The sequence below is a fragment of the Lacerta agilis genome, chromosome 2 (genome assembly GCF_009819535.1).
Source record: "Lacerta agilis isolate rLacAgi1 chromosome 2, rLacAgi1.pri, whole genome shotgun sequence".
Taxonomy (NCBI): domain Eukaryota; kingdom Metazoa; phylum Chordata; class Lepidosauria; order Squamata; family Lacertidae; genus Lacerta; species Lacerta agilis.
Window position 1 is genome coordinate 59,466,309 of NC_046313.1, and position 16,472 is coordinate 59,482,780.

The 16,472-nt window shown below is 44.3% G+C and overlaps 1 protein-coding gene across 1 annotated transcript; it reads right to left on the reverse strand.

Moving 5' to 3' along the window:
• Positions 1-362: 362 nt before the first annotated feature.
• RPS14 (ribosomal protein S14) lies at positions 363-6,880 on the reverse strand. The gene is made up of 5 exons (XM_033140296.1): positions 6,740-6,880; positions 3,365-3,515; positions 2,568-2,729; positions 1,096-1,172; positions 363-472 (listed from the first exon to the last, which is right to left on the reverse strand). Exons 2-5 carry the CDS (start codon positions 3,511-3,513, stop codon positions 405-407), a joined length of 456 nt encoding a protein of 151 aa, XP_032996187.1. The 5' UTR covers positions 3,514-3,515; positions 6,740-6,880; the 3' UTR covers positions 363-404.
• Between the last annotated feature and the right edge of the window lie 9,592 nt (positions 6,881-16,472).

Here is a 16,472-nt window from a genome sequence, read left to right on the forward strand (position 1 = left end):
TTCTTTGGGGGAAGTGGCTGTCCAGGGTTGTTGTTGAGTTGTTGTTTTTTTAAAAAAAGTTCAATCTATATATGGAATTGAGATGCTTTGTCTCTACTTTTATCCACCACCTTCAAAACTGTCCTTAGACTGTAGCAAGTTTTTTTTTTTGCTATGTAGTATTGAGTAGCTTCATAGAAAAATAACTCGGTGGAAAAGTGATACAACAGAAATCCCGTGGAAGCTGTTAATGCACAGAAAAACTCCCCAAGAGACTGCTTTTCATGTAAGTAATTAGTGAGAAAAGGTCCAACTCAAGGATGCACTTCTGAGGACACCAGCAGTGACTAGAGTTGTATAAAAAACAACAAATGAGAGCAGAGGTTTATTGGAAAGCTTTAATGATGAAAGATAACAGCTACTGTTTACAGACGGCGACCACGGCGACCGCCCTTTCTGCGAGTGCTGTCTGAAGGGATAGGGGTGACATCCTCTGTGGAGAGAAGTAAGGATTTCACATTCAGAATACTTTCTTGCATACACAGGTCCCACAAACATACAAAACCCTCAAAGTCACTTTTTCATATGGTAAATGAAACCATTTTCCAATACAGAAGGCTGGTGGTCAAAATCTAACACTAAGAACCCAATTTACTGCAGGATCATAAGTCAGATTGAGAAGCTGCACTTCCAATTTACAGCAACTGTATTTTAGGATGTGAGAGTCCAAGTTCAGATAAGTCTGCAGATGCTTTAGGACTTCCACTTTACTTAATTAAGAAGGGATGACACAACTACCAGGGAAAAACATTTCATAATACCATGGTAGTCACCAAAATGCAGCTTAGCACCTGTTTCAATTCTTTATAACTAAAGAGCACAACTACCTGATGTTGGGACATCTCCTTGTCTAACCTGCAACATTTCTGTACTTCATATCTTAAACTCAGCACCTTTAGCATGTGCCCCACAATCTTGAAAAGCGTTATCATGGGAAACCAAGAGGGTTTGTTTAACACACGAGTAAGAATGGGACGTTAAGAAACAGCCGTTTTCTAAAAGAGACTGCTTCCAAGGAGATACTTTCTTCAAATGCCTCTTCAGCTGACAACTCACCAATGCGCCCTATCTTCATGCCAGATCGAGCCAGAGCTCTGAGGGCTGACTGGGCTCCAGGCCCAGGAGTCTTTGTTCTGCAAAGGGAAAAAATGAGGAAACACATGAAGCAGATAAGCATTTACCACTTATCTCTGATGTCCAGTCTGTCTCCACTGCATTTGTTTATATATACTGGGTCAGGGGTAGGCAACCTAAGGCCTGTGGGCTGGATGCGGCCCAATCGCCTTCTCAATCTGGCCCGTGGACGGTCCGGGAATCAAGTGTGTTTCTACATGAGTAGAATGCGTCCTTTTATTTAAAATGCGTCTCTGGGTTATTTGTGCGGCCTGCCTGGTGTTTTTACATGAGTAGAATGTGTGCTTTTATCTAAAATGAATCTCTGGGTTATTTGTGGAGCACAGGAATTTGTTCATTTCCCCCCCCCCCAAAAAAAAATATAGTCTGGCCCACGACGTCTGAGGGACGGTGGACCGTCCCACGGCCGAAAAAGGTTGCTGACTCCTGTACTGGATGGTTCTATAATAATTTATATGGAGGGAGTAAACTGGTGACAAAGACCAATACGGGACACGTAGGGAGATAAGATGGCAGTTCAACTTCAAGCTTTTGGTCTAGTGGCAAATAGGGCTCTTACTGTATTTTTATAAAAGCCATGTCATTTTCAGCTAACTTCATAGGCTCACCTTTATGCTGGAAGTTGAAGGAAAGAGTGTAATGGAGGCATTTTATATTAACCAGCAGGGTTTTCTTTTTCTTTTTCAATTCAGACATTTAATCTACTGGGAATGCCAATCAGTTTCTGTGATTCATGAAATTATTATTATTATTATTTGTCTTGGGTGCCTGCTACCCCTTGGGAATTATCCTTGCCATAATCCATGTGGAATCTCAAGATATCTCTGCTGCTTGTCTTTTCTACCCTATGCAGAACTGAGAAGGCTTCCCTCTTTTTTGCTTCTGACTGCAAGGCCTATGTCTAATTGGCATAGAATATCTCTGTTCTATTAAAGGGAAATACATAGAAGCATTCAAAAGAATGCTTATATGCTATATTAGGGTTGTCATATTTCAAAAAGTAAAAACCAGAACACCAGAGGCTATATTAGTTGCAACCTGATCTCACTGACAAATAATGTGAGTAATACTTTATATCAGATCATGGTAGTCGAAACTGCAACTTAGTCCATCTAAATGCACAGCTTATTTAGGTAAGAGAAAAACAACCAAATATCCACAAAGATATTAAGTCAACCAATATATGCATTCAGTGCCAAGAGTCCTCTCTGCTTCCCCCCACCACCATCTTGGTTTACAGAATGCTACAAAATTATATACATGGTAAAGTTCTCACATGGTATTCCTGCATAATGTAGACTGTTAAGAGGTGAATGCTAAATGTCTTAGATACTAATTAGTATCTGATTAATTACATTTTATAAACTCTGTGTGGGAGAGAATGACACACATACCTATTTCCACCTGTAGCCCGCAACTTGATGTGAAGGGCAGTGATTCCCAGCTCCTTGCATCTCTGAGCTACATCCTGGGCAGCCAACATAGCAGCATAAGGAGAAGACTCGTCCCTGTCAGCCTTCACTTTCATGCCACCAGTTACTCTGCAGATTGTTTCCCTGAGAAAGAAGGAACGGAGAGATTATTTGAGGAACCCCAAGTCTAGTCTCACTTTCACAGGAGATACGAAGTTACAGGGTAAGCAGAGAAATTGTATTTTTGGCTTCTTTGCCAAATTGGTTTTAAAATATGGAAGCAACAACTTCCAAACCTTACCGCCTCTACTGCTACCCACAAATCCTAAATCCCAGTAGACAAGACACAGAGCCAACCACACAAAGTTTAGCTGTCCCTTATGTTCCCACTTACTCCAGTATGCCTGAACAGCTTATAGCAGGTCATGGGGAACTGGTGGCCCTATTTTGTTGGATTCTAACTCCCATCAGCCCCAGCCAGGAAGCACAGCCAATGATCAGAGACAATGGGAGTTGTAGTTCAGAAACACCTGGAGGCCCACATTGTTTCCCGAGTCCTGGCTCATAGGATTTTAAACTAAGAGGACCTTTCTGTACCAATGTGAGTGTCTCTTGACTTCTGCATTTGATCAAGGGTCTGCCTGTGATGTCCAGCACTGTATTTAGGAGTATTGAGGTGTAAAAGTTACCAAATTTCATAGACCAACATTTCCCCCCACATACGTCTTTCATTTTAAAAAACATGTTAAAGAAAGCAGTCACACACAGGTGCTACTCACTTGCCAGACAGGTCAGTTACATGGACAAAAGTGTCATTGAAGGAAGCGAAGATGTGGCAGACTCCAAACACATTTTCTCCTTCAGCCACCTGTGGTCCCAGACTGATAACCTGTTCTTCCTTCTTTTCCTTGCCCTTACGAGGTGCCATTTCTGTTATAAGAAGACAACAAATTATGGAGGATATAGAAGGCCTTAAAGTACTGTCTTTTGGAAGGGATCTACTTATAAACCTTTATTAAATTAAGATTCCAGGGCAAGGAAAGTAAGTAGTTCAGACCCAATTCACACAAGCAAGCTATTTGATTAAGCAGCTACATGGGACTAGTTCACAGCCATTTTATGCAACTCTCTGCAAAGAAAATCCTTTCTGTACTGGTGTCAACTTCCAGTTCAGTCAGGCAGTACAGCAGCCTTCACCAACCTAGGTTGTGCTGTATGGGGTAAAAGGGAATCATAGTCCAAAACATGTGATCACCAGTTTGGCAAAGGTTGCAATAGAAGCACCTGTGCCTGAGGTTCCAGCTTCTAACCTGCACCTCACTCCCAGCAACATCCATTCACCCTTGCAGCAACCCAGCTTTTCCTTGCCTCGGAAAACAAGTAAATTGCTGCATATAGCTGCTTTTGCTTGCAAATGGAAGGGGCAGAGCAGGAAATACAGCTGATGTGTGAGAGAAAACGAAAATAGTCCGCGCAGTGACTTTTTTGCTCCTCTGACGAAGAAAAGCTGGAGCTACTTTAGGGGTGAGCTGGTGGGAGGTTTTTGATTTGCCAGGAGCATAAGACAAAGCATACTCTGCAGACACCTGTAATGGGTGTCAGGACTGCCAGAAACGCTTTTCCCCCTAGGGTGGGTAGATTCAATCCAGGCACATAAACAATTCAGTTAACGATTCTGTTGTCAGAAAATACTCTCATTTCTTGGAGGCTTTTAAACAGAGGTTGGATGACCATTTGCCATGGATGCCTTAGATGAGGTTCTTGCATTGCAGTTGGGTTGAAGTAGATGACCATCGTGGTCCCTTCCAACTCTACAATTGTATATTTCTATGTGTCCTGTGACTGGTTTCCTTCTTTATTTAACGGCTACTTAAAAAGGAAATAAGGATTAAGAAAACCTTGTCAGTGATAACATTAATTAACAGCTGTTTGTCACAGTAGTCAGGGAATGGCAAAACATGCTTAGGTTTCCCACTAAGGTCACTGACAGCTAAGGTACTTAAGTCTACCATTCCTTGCTTCCGTTTAAGCTACTGCAGTCAGAATAGTGGGGCAAATTTAAGCTGATATGAACGTTCTTCTAAATCCAAGGGGAAGATAAAGGACATCAATAGCACCATAGTTTACTAAGTTCTCAGTCTTGATTAAGATATATGCAATATATTAACTGGCACAGCATCGTAAGACCAGCAACAACCAGAATTTGGAGTTCTTGGGACACAAAACTTGTGCTAATTTGCACTGAATTTTCTTCAACGTATTTTAATAATTCTCTTCATAAAACAGGGCATAGAAGCCAAATGAGTTAAGATAATGCTCTCCACTTTCTTTTTAAAATTATTTCTGGTCTATTAAATGAACATCCCTTCTGTATGACTGTGCAGCACTCAGCATTTCAGAGAAATGTGTTGCTTCCACACTTAATTATACTAGCTAGCAGGTTTAAAAAATTAGCAACCTCCCTGCATGACTTGCACAGGAAGAATAATGCTAATCAAACAGCACACATTACCACAATCACATCCCTATAGAAAAAAATCCTACAATCCTCAATCAGGTATGCTTAGCCTATAGCACAATACGTTTCCCAGCATCATATATGTGGCAAGATCTCCACTGCTCTTATCTGTAATATTCAGCAGTATATATTCTACACAGAATGCCATCAAGAGTAGGTGCAAAGGGACACTCAGCACCACAGCACCCACTTAAGTACTTCTAAACAAAAGGGTATATAAAAAACAGATACAGTATTTATCTTACAACAGGGAAACCCTCCAGTCACTACATTCAACATTCATATAATGGAGATTATAGGCAGAATATTTGGATACCTAGATGGCAGTGATTTTGCAGAGACGGGAATACAGCACATGTAGCCAACATGGTGCCCTCCAGATGCTTTGTATAACTCCCATCAACCTCAGCTTGCATGACCACTGATAAGGAATATTAGGAGTTGGAGCACACAGTGTCTGGATGGCAGCACATTGGCTATCGCTGGAATATGGCAGCAGCTTTAGCATGATTAAAAAATAAAATAAACCATGTTCCTAGCCCAAATGACTACAGAAGTAAGCCTGAAAACTTTTTCAGGTCTGGCTGAGAATTCTCATGGCCATACAGAATATATTATTCTATGCCATTACTATGATTTACTGCTCCCATGGTTAGAAAAGAAGGGTTAGCTGTCTCTCCAACCTGCCAACACAAAAATCCATTCTATAAGTACACTGTGGTTCAAGCAAATAATCTCCAAACACTGAACAATCCAAAAAGAGCATGCACACACACAACACAGGGTGTGTGAGGTATTCTAGTTTAAAAGAACAAAGCACATTTTGCTCTCTAAAGCACAACTGATTTCCGGAAGTCAGTCCTAAGGAATTGAAAGCAAACTATTGTATTGCCAGGTAAGTGGGCTTTAGGATTGCAGCCTTTGAGGTGGAAACATTAAAAATACGGCTATCAAGGGCTGCAATTCTGCAGAACTAGGCTGTGCACTGTATATAACCTTGCAGGTGCAGACGACTCCGTGATACGTGGATTTCCCCCCCACCCCCATGTAACAGGACGGCCTGAAAACACAAACATGATGCCAGATCATCTCTGATCTCACAAGCCCTCAATCAGACCCAAAAAGTTCACTTCCTAGGGATGGGGGAATTTGTGAGTTGAAACTGCCTGCAGCTAGTAAATAAAGCTTTTCCCACGGCAAACCATCTCAAAAGGAAGGGAGCCAGCCTGCCTACTGGAGAGCAGACTCAGCCACAGGCCCAAGCGGCGGCCCTGGGGAAACCTCTCGGCCTCGTCCACCTTGGCCTTAATAAGAACCAGAGGCCTACATCACGGAAAGCGACTCAAGCTACTGCTTTACCTCATTATAAACAGGAGCGCAACTTAAACAAAAGGCAAAATCCAGCGGAAAGGCGGGCTGCGCTACGAGGCTCCATCCCCGCTTTGCCCAGCCGCGCTCATTCCCACTGTGGTGCTGCCTTCCTACGCGGACACCGGGGGCACCAGGCCCTCCCCTCCGCCGCCCTCCCCGTGCAGCCGGCGGAGGAGAGGCCAGGGAAACCGCGGGCAAATTCGGGGAGAGCCGGGTCCCCGAGGATGGGGGTGGATGGAAGTCGCCCCCCTCCCTCGACACTTACTCGCACGTCTCCGCAGGCAGCAACCAACACCGGAAAGGAAGAAGCGGGCGTCGCGGGGGTCAGAGGTCACCTCGCTTCACCCGGAAGCGATACCGCAGACAAAGGCGGGTCACTTCCTCGAAAGCCAATCCGGCTTAATCTTTAAATGCACACACACACACACACACACACACACGAAATTTGATCGATTAAAGAAGCGATGGAAGATAGGGAGCAAAAAAAAAAAAGGGAAAACAGAACAAAGGCAGGAGTCGGAATGACCTATTCAAAAATGGCGGCCAGCGGGGCAGTGATGGAAACCCTCACTAAAGATGGTGGAGACTAAAGGGCTGTTCCTCAAGATGTCGGGCGTCGGCGCTGACGTCATCGCGTTCCACCCCTCCCCACCCCAGCCACACACACAAAGCGAGTGTCCGTGGCGAAGATGGAGGCTGCGGGGAAGGAAAGCGGGAGCTCCGCCGCCCTGCGCAGAGGGCTGCTGCTTAACCTAGAACTGGCGCATTTATATAAACCTCAACATATGTGGAAAGGGCAGACTCAAATCGTTCATTGATCCCTCGCTGAGCGCGAGCGCAGCTAATGGACCTGTTGGAGAGCTGCTTCCTCTGCGCCGGCCTTTCTCCACGAGGAGAGGACCGCGATTGCTCTCCCTTGGTTCAAAGGAAGCGCGCCTTGCTTTTGACGCTCGGATGTGGCCGGCCCCGTTTTCCCAGGCCCGAAATGTGCTGGCTCAGCAAGTGTTTTGTCTGTGCCGAAATCCAGTCCTGAGTTTCTCTGCCCATCGGATGAAGTGCTTCCGCTGAGGGGTGCTTAGCCTCCGAATGCAATGTTCAATTGCATATACAGCATGACTTAGAAACATGGTTGCGGCAATTAACTGCAACTGGGGGTGAGGGTCCCATTTCTGCAATAACCAAAGTGGTTTTCCCAGAAGGTGGGAAATCTGCCTCTATTCAGAGATCAGAGCTGCTCCTTCCCCACAGCTGTTATCAGCATTTATTATTTGCAAAAGTGCTTATATGATGGAAGTCAGAGGGTAGGGTTGTCATATTACGCATTTCAAAAAGAGAAAATCTGGACACAAAAATTATTATTGTTGAACTCGTTTTGGGTTGTGTGTCAAAAACCTGTAGAACCATTGAGAATATCTTGGCCCTGCAACCTTTCCTGAGATGGAGGCCATTTTGGCTAGTGGTGGATTATCATACTGACAGAGCAATCCATATCCCTTTAAGGTTGGGCTGGTGGTGGTGGGGATGTTGGGCTGGATGGAAGTGTCCCTCTGGTGTAGATCTCCCTTGTCTGCCTGCCAAGAAATGGGGCTTTCCAAAGGTGGGTCTGAACGGTCTTTGGATCTTTTGGAATTGACCATGCTGCCATCATGTGGCAGTGTTGAGTGAGCTGGGCCCAGTCTCTTCACCTGGGATGCTCAGCAAAGCTGTGGAAGTGACAGTGACCCTGCTGCTCTGTAAAGCCCTACCATGCTGGGTGGGTGGAAGTGTTAGGATTGCTCCCAAAGAAGGGCCTGTGGTTTTCCTGATATGGTGCTGACACAGTCTATTAATTTCCCTCCTGGAAATTACCAGTTAAAGCAGAACCTTTGGCCCTCCAGGTGCTGATGTACATGCCACTGGCCATGCTTGCTGGGGCTGATGAAAGTTGTAGTTCAGCAACATCTGAAGAAGAAAAGTTTCCCATAGCTGAGTTAAAGGAATGACCTAACCTAAAGCGTGTGGGCTGTATCCAACTCAGCCCTTCTCAGACCTATTGAATTTAATGCATGTGATTTAATTTAGGGTTTTTTTAAATTTTAAGAGGTCTACCCTGTGTAGAAATGAGTTGGATGCAACCCTGTGGTTTTCATTATAACACTGGTTTGACAATTGTGCAGATGCTGAAAGACAGACAGACAGACAGACAGAAAAAAATATTTAATTTGTATTTGTTGCAGAAGCAAAACATGGTTAAAAAATAGTATTGCCTAAAACTGCACTAGTTTTGATTGGTTGCATTTTGTTGTTTCCACATGTATCGTTTTCATTTTGATGCATTTTGTCAGCTATCCTGCGTACATTGCTTCCATTGCATACAATACTGCTAACTTGCATGTGTTGTTTGGATCGGTCATAGTTTGTCAGCTGTGTACAGGATTCATAGGATAGAGTTAGCTGCGTCAATGAAGCAGTGTTTGCTTCTGTGCAGTATACATGATGTAAATGCTAATTTGTAGTTGCCGATGAAACGTAATTAATAACTAAGCAGAATTTTAAGCATGTTTATGGCTAACCCCACCACTTCTGCTTGCACCCCTGCTCATAGCATTACTGGTTATGAGCTCACGTGGCTTGTTTCCATCATTGTCAGGTGGAAAGTGCTTGCTGTGCCAGAATGAAACACAAGGCTGTGGTTATTAAAATATGAGTTGTGTATGTGCTTTGATCTGTAGGAGGGGATTTCCTCTGAGACCCCCAGAAGAGTATCAAGTAGATCATCATCAAGAGAGAAACACATGATAAAATAAGTATATTTTAAATAATTTCTTAAACAGAGACAAGGAGGGAGCCAACCTCTTCATCTCTCCCTAAACCTCCCACTTGGGACATACAACAGGCTTGCAAAAGTGGTGTGTTTTTTTGTGTGTGTACATAAATGCAGATCATTTTTTGTTCTACGTGTGTGCACACTTGCACTTTCTTTTGATCTTACTAAATTAATATTCTCAAAGAAGCTGGCTTCTAAAAAGCTTAAATTACATTGAATTATAATTCTGTCCCCATTTTATAGGCTGCAACATGGATGGGGAACGTGTGTCACTCCCTATGCTGTTGGACTGCAAGCATGGCCAGTGGTCAGGGATGTTGGGAGTTGTGGTGCAACAAAATCTGGATGGCCACAGGCTCTCCACCCTTGTGCTTCGTACAACACACATTTAGTTATGTTGCCTTTGCCCCACCCCCAGCCTGCCACCACTCATGTGAATAAAACATCCCCAGCGAGCAGCCTAAATATACCCGGCTGAAAGTATAGGCCTGGAATCATGATTCCGCTGAAGTCAATGAAAGATTTATTAAGCACTTCAGTAGCACCGTGATGGCAAGCAAGGCAATCCATCCATCACTACCGCCCCTCAAAATCATATCCGTCATAGATGAGGCAGCTCATGGAATCTGAAGGTGTTTTGAAATCCCTCAAGTGGAAGAAGCAGAACAAGCGGGACTCCTGGCCAAGAAGTAAATGTGCTGCAGCAGAAATCTGCAACGAGTTCCAATCTCTTTATTACCCTTTTCCTGTAAAGGAACTCGGGCAACATTTTACATCTCATTTATCTTTCAAGGAGGCTTGCTGGATGCTTTTTGCAACAGGATGGGCTCTGCCACCTCTCATTCATCTGGAACGAATCTCCATCCGTTTGCATCGATTGCGAGAGAGAGAGAGAGATTTGCCAAATATTTCAAAGGGACCTTTCAAATATCACTCCGGAGCCTGACGTTTCCTTTGCATTAAGGTTGTCACAGCTTGATGGTCCTGGAAGGATTTACACAGGGGAGTGGGAGGCCATGTTGCTGTAAGAAATCATTGATTGGTAATCATGAATGGGCACTCGTCCATTCCCTACTTCTCTGATGATGATGAAGTAGCTATACTTTCAGCAGCCTGACTGTCATTTCATTTGGGGATCGGGGGCTGAGAAGAAACCCAGAGTCAGGGAATTCAAACAAACAAAAAACGCTGCTGGGAACAAAAGCACATAGCATATACGCAGGGCTGAATCTTCCTGTAAAGTAAGAGTAGCCACACATTCATTCCTAGCTGAACTGGATTCATTATTTAAATAATTTAAGTAATTTCTTCTTTGTGTAAGCGTAATTCCAGATCCTGCTCTTCTGTTGCAAAGGATTGCTGCAGATACCTCACCTTTCATGTTTTGGGATTGTGGTGGGAGTTTCAGGGCTGGTTCTGATATTGGGAGTGTTGTAACTGGCCTCCTTGCAGCCTGTCCTATTCATGTTTACCCAACAGTAGGCATGGCTCATGTTACCACCACTGGCCTCCTTGTAATTGTGCTCTGGCTTCTGAAGACTACTGATTTGGGTGGCAGCAACAAAAAAAGAAAGTAAAAATACACAAAGTTCTGGCATGGGTGGAGCCATGTGACCTGTTGGGGCTGTCATCAGATCAATCGTCGTATGAGTGGAGAGGGGTGAGAATCCTCCTTAGCTGATCTGCATGGATTAATTTAGGAAATGGGTCCTGTGCATGTTCTCTGGCATGCAACCCCCAGAGGGTTGACTACGGATCAGGCCCCCAAAGGTCAGCCACTCTTGCTTTATAATAATTGTAGTTGTGTTCACTCAGACTTGCTCCCAGGTAGTTTTGTATACTTAAGTCGTCTGCTCACAGAATGTAGAGGGTACACAGAAAGCAGAGGAAGCTGTGTTGGTTAATGGGCGTGGGAACCAAAATTCATAGTTGAACCTCATGAAGATCAGAGTGCTCAGCAAGTCAGAGGTGTTACCTCCAGGATCACAGGCAGCATGCCTATGACTACCAGTTGCTGGGGAACAGCAGCGGCAGGAGAAAGCTATTTTGCACATGCCTTGTATGTGGGGTTTGCATCCTCATTGGCTTTCTCAGGCAGCATGCCTATGCTACCAGTTGCTGGGAACAGCAGCGGCAGGAGAAGCTATTTTGCACATGCCTTGTATGTGGGGTTTGCATCATCATGTGGCTTTCTACCATAAGAAACAGGAAGTTCAGCTAGAAAGGCCCTTGGCTTGATCCAGGTTCTTGACCAGGTGATGTTTTGCGATATTTGTGGAATCCTCTGTGTAGCATCCTGAGATTGATTTAAAATCTGTTTCAAAGAAGCGGGATAGTTTGAGGTGTGCTTCAAAATAAGTGGAACAGCACTGGATCTACCATTTGGAGCATTGGGCCAACCAACAAGGGAGCCGCGGGACAAAACTGACATGCTAGAGGTGGAATTGGGGGGCCTGGCCTGGCCTGGCCGGCATGGGAGGGCTTCACTGCATGCCTCAAAGCTGGCAGTTTTGTAGTGGTTGATGTCAGCTGGATGCTGAAAGAGTTGCACATTTAAATAACACACTAACAAAACAAAAACAAAAAACCCCAACAACCCACACGTTGGTCTTTTCACACTTAAAAGTCATCTAAGCAATAGTATTTGCTTCTAACCTTTCCCAGTGGTGCATGTCTCTTTGTGTTAAAAGACATTTCTATTAAAGACAGAATAGGAATGTAATGCAATTAATATCAAATGAAGTCCCTGCGAGACGACTCCATAACACAGCAATGGCCTTCTTGTGAAAATTTATCTACAGTGGAGTATAAAGGGGTCTTAAAAAATAATGAAACTGTATGTGGGGATTTTAATGTACGTAATAATTCCCTGAAACATTTTCTCTTAAAAGATCTAATTGGTGGCGATTTTAATCCACATCACTCTCTGTAGGGACATAAGGCTATTGCTGTGAATGGCATAGACTTTGCGGAGAGAATGACAGAACTGGGACTGCCATTTTAGTTCTTCCTTAAGCAGGTCACCACAGGGAAATTTCTTTGCATCTTACTCAACAGAGCTTCCATTTGTTAAATGTGAGCCTCAGAGCTTATGGACTATTTCCTGGCCTGAGGTGTCCATGGTTAAAGGAAGAGTGGATGTAGTCAGATTCAGTGCTTGAGAAAGTTCCGAATTTTGAATTGATCCAATGGTTTTGGAGGTGGACAGAAAGGCAATACTCAAAGGCCCTAACAAAGGCTGACTTTGCTGGGATCTGAGGGAGCTCAGAACTTTATGGAGCTACTTGACAATTTAAGAGTTTGGGAGAAAAAAAAATCATATGTGTTTTGTTCTTATAACTCCAGTTTCCCCGAAGGCATCAATGAAGATGGCTGTGACCATATTGGCTTTTGTCAGGTTATGAGATTAAAAGGTGGATGGTGCTGTTCTCTCTCTCCCACTAGAGGGTGCTTGAGATATTGTTGGATGAAAGCAAGATGACCGCACAAACAAACATCTCAAAGTTCCTATGAAGCAAACAACAAAAAGGGGGCAGTTGCAATGAGAAGCTACGGATCTGGAATTTGTTAGCAAATGTGACCTTATATATCTCATGGATTCAGTAAGGGATGTGGGTAGTTCTCTCAGCTATATACAGTAATTGTGTTCCATTTAGTATTCTTGTAATGGGTTTGTTTTGAACTGTAGTTCATGTTTCACATCCCAGCTATTAGAATATAGCCATTAGTGTGAGCTAGGTTTATCCCTAAGTGTACCTCTTGCCTTGCTGGTAAATGTCCATTGAGATGAATTAAAGAAAAAAGCTCTGTCATATAAGCTCATCAGATATTTTAAAGTCTCAGAGGAAGTTTTAAGACTTTTTAACTGGAAATGCTGGGAATTTAATATGGGGCTTCCCCCCCACACACCCAAAGTGTGCTCTGTCGCTGAGCTATGAACAGTCTACCCAAGGATTATTTAAAAATCCCTGGAATAAAATGAAAGTAAAAGGCTCCCCTACTTACGGCCAAACAGTATTGTTCAGTCCAGTTGGAGAGGAGCGCACAGCAACTTGCACTGCCAGCACAGGACTCAGATACAAAAATGCAAGTGTGTAGGGCAGAGGGAAGAATGTGCCTCGTACAGTGAGCTCCACATCCCGTGTTAAAAAACCTTTATAGAGACTGGTCTGGTAAGGTGTTAGACTGGAGCTAGACCTAGGACACTGGGTTCAAACACCAGATCAACTTTGCAATCTATTGAGAAGGCCTTAGGCAAGCTTCTCCCATTCAATTTCATTTCTCCACTATCAACATGAGAATAACAGCAGAACATCTGATGGCTGTGATAAGGATAATAAAAGAAGAAAGGACCATTAAAGCAATTCCCGCCCTCCCTTCCCAGGTGGGCGGTGTTTGCGGCACCGGGCGGGATCACCTGGGCAGGTTCCACTCCCCTTGGGTCAGGTCAGCCCTTGACCTGCCTCCGGCCAGGATTAACCAAATTAATTAACCAAAAATTAATTAATTAACCAAATTAAGGTGCTATGGAAGTGAGAGATTAAAAATAAATATCAACACATTTTAGGGCTGACACAATATACGGTACTAGCCATCTTGTCCCCATCTTGCTCTTGCTGTAGGTAGACTTTTGCTCATGGAGTGGGGAGAGGCCATTGTGCCCATCATTTCAGACAGAAAAATATATTTGGCTAGTCCTGCTAATCAGCAAGCTGGCCTTTGGTATGGCGGACCCCATTCTGTGTGGAGCTCTCTCCAAATTTCTATCTGTGCCTCTACATTTCAAAGGAACCTAAATAGTTATATTAGCTGGGCATTTATTAGAGGATCCACTGTTGGTTTTCCTGTTCCTTTCCTGTCCTCTATCATTTCCTTGTGGTACTAGTAGTGGGAAGGTACTGTATATAATTACAGGAACCAACTCAATTGCAGCTATGAGCCCTTAGCTACACACACACACACACACACACACACACACACACACCAACCATACTTTTAAAGCACATTCTCCACAAATAATCATGGGAACTATAGTTTGTTAAAGGTCCTGGGAATTATTGCTCTGTGAGGTTAAACTACAGTCCCCAGGATTCTTTGCATGGGTGTGCTTTCAGTGTCTGGTTTGTAGACGGTCCTTCAGTGTGCAAACTTGTGCTACAGCTATAGAAATCTGAGTGGTTATGATCCTGTTCTGCAGGGGATCCTATTATTCATTAATTCCATGCATATCTCAAGAAGCTCAAGGTGGCGAACACGGTTCTCCTCTTCCTCATTTACTCCCCACAACAACCCTGTGAGGTAGGTTAGGCCGAGAGGCAGTGACTGGTCCTAGTCTGAAACTTAGACCAACTGCTACACCATGCTGGCTCTCATTCCAGCAGTGGAATGTAAAGAGAATACTAGCGCTGCTTTTTCTTAAAGAATAAATAGGCCCCTCACCATTATGGATGCCGGGAGAAAAGGTGCGTGAAAACGCCTAGTCAAGGCTCAGAAAATAACACAGCTTTGCTATTTGACCGCACTTCTCTTCTCCCATTCAAGCAAGTGTTCCCTTCTCCTGGCAGTAGCTCACTTTCTGTTTCTGCTCCTCTGTATGCAAGGCTTTTCTCTGGTCGTCTTGTTTCTGTGTTGGTTGCAGGATTCCTCGCCCCCCCCCCCGGTCCTCCCCTTTTAAAGACCATAGGAAGCTGTTTTATACCAAGTCAGACCACAGGCCCATTATGTTTTTATTTTTCATTTATTCATTACGCCGCTTGATTGTGTGTGGGGGGGGGGGAGCCTCAAAACACTTTACAAAACAGATACCGGTAGAACAGTCAGATTCATCACAGGAAAAGTTTTCAACAATATTTTAAAGCATACAGAAAGTGAAAGCAATAGACTAAAACCAATTAAAACTCAGCACCAGTTCTCTAAGCGTCTGGGAAGGCTTGTCTAAACAGGAATGTTTTTAGCAGGCACCCAAAAGTGAAGGTGCCTGCCTGATCTCCATAGCTCAGTATTGTCTACACTGACTGGCAGCAGCTCTCCAGGGTTTCAGGCCCATTAGCTAGAATCTAATGGGCACATACCGGTAACTACATTTTCTTAGTAAATTTGTAAAGAAAAAGAAGAACCTTATTCTAGGGCAGGCATAGGCAAACTTGGCCCTCCAGATGTTTTGAGACTACAGTTCCCATCATCCCTGACCACTGGTCCTGTTAGCTAGGGTTGATGGGAGTTGTAGTCCCAAAACATCTGGAGGGCAGAGTTTGCTGATGCCTGTTATAGGGCAATTTTCTATGTCTGGTTCCAGGGCCTGCAGCAACTTACACCTGGTCAGTGCATAAGGCTCAACATTTACCTAGGTCAAGTAGGCCCAGCCTACTTAGGCCAACAGCCCCATCTTCACCGAATCCACATCACTGTTGATAAGGGAGGTTTGTAACTATTTCCCAATAAGGCCATACAAAAAACCCTCAAGACCTGAATGTGCCAGACTTTGTTATCCCTTATCTTGCCCCAGAAGGGATTCACAAGCTGCTTGGTGTCAGCCTACTCACTTCAACCCCTTAACACCCCTGTGAGCGATGGATAACACCCCCCCCCAACCCAGTGCATTTCTTCCCACATGAACTGATTAATTGCAAGCTCATTCGCAATCTTCCAGCCGGCTGATAAGCGCCACCAGGGGGTTGGCGGGAGTTCGGATGCCGCTTCATGGTGTGAGAATCCCCATGGCTGGGCCTGGATCCTCGACGTGGTGGCCCATCTCAGCCAGCCTGCGCAGGAAAGGTGAACTGAGTGGGATAGAATTTCGTCCCAGAAGTACTACAGAAAAAAAGGAACCATATGTGCATGGACGGCTGGGCCGGGAAGACTATAAACGGAATTAGCGCCCGAGAGGATATGGCCAATCTAAAGCGTTTTTGGAACAGATGTGAGAGGCGAGGAAACGGCACATTTTATTTCGCTTTATCAAGCAAAATAGCCCAGGCTGCCAGATGAGCATCCTAGAAAGCACAACCCGGATCACCAGTAATTTGGAGGTTGGGGGAAGCCTCTCCCATTTAAGGCACTATTGGGAGGCCCCTGCCTTCTGTTTTTCCTCCTCTTTCTTCCCGCCAAAGGAAAGGATCATGGTGAGGCTAAGGAAGAGAAGAGAGCACCGCACACCCACCCACTCCTCTCCCTCTATGTTTTGGCTTCCATG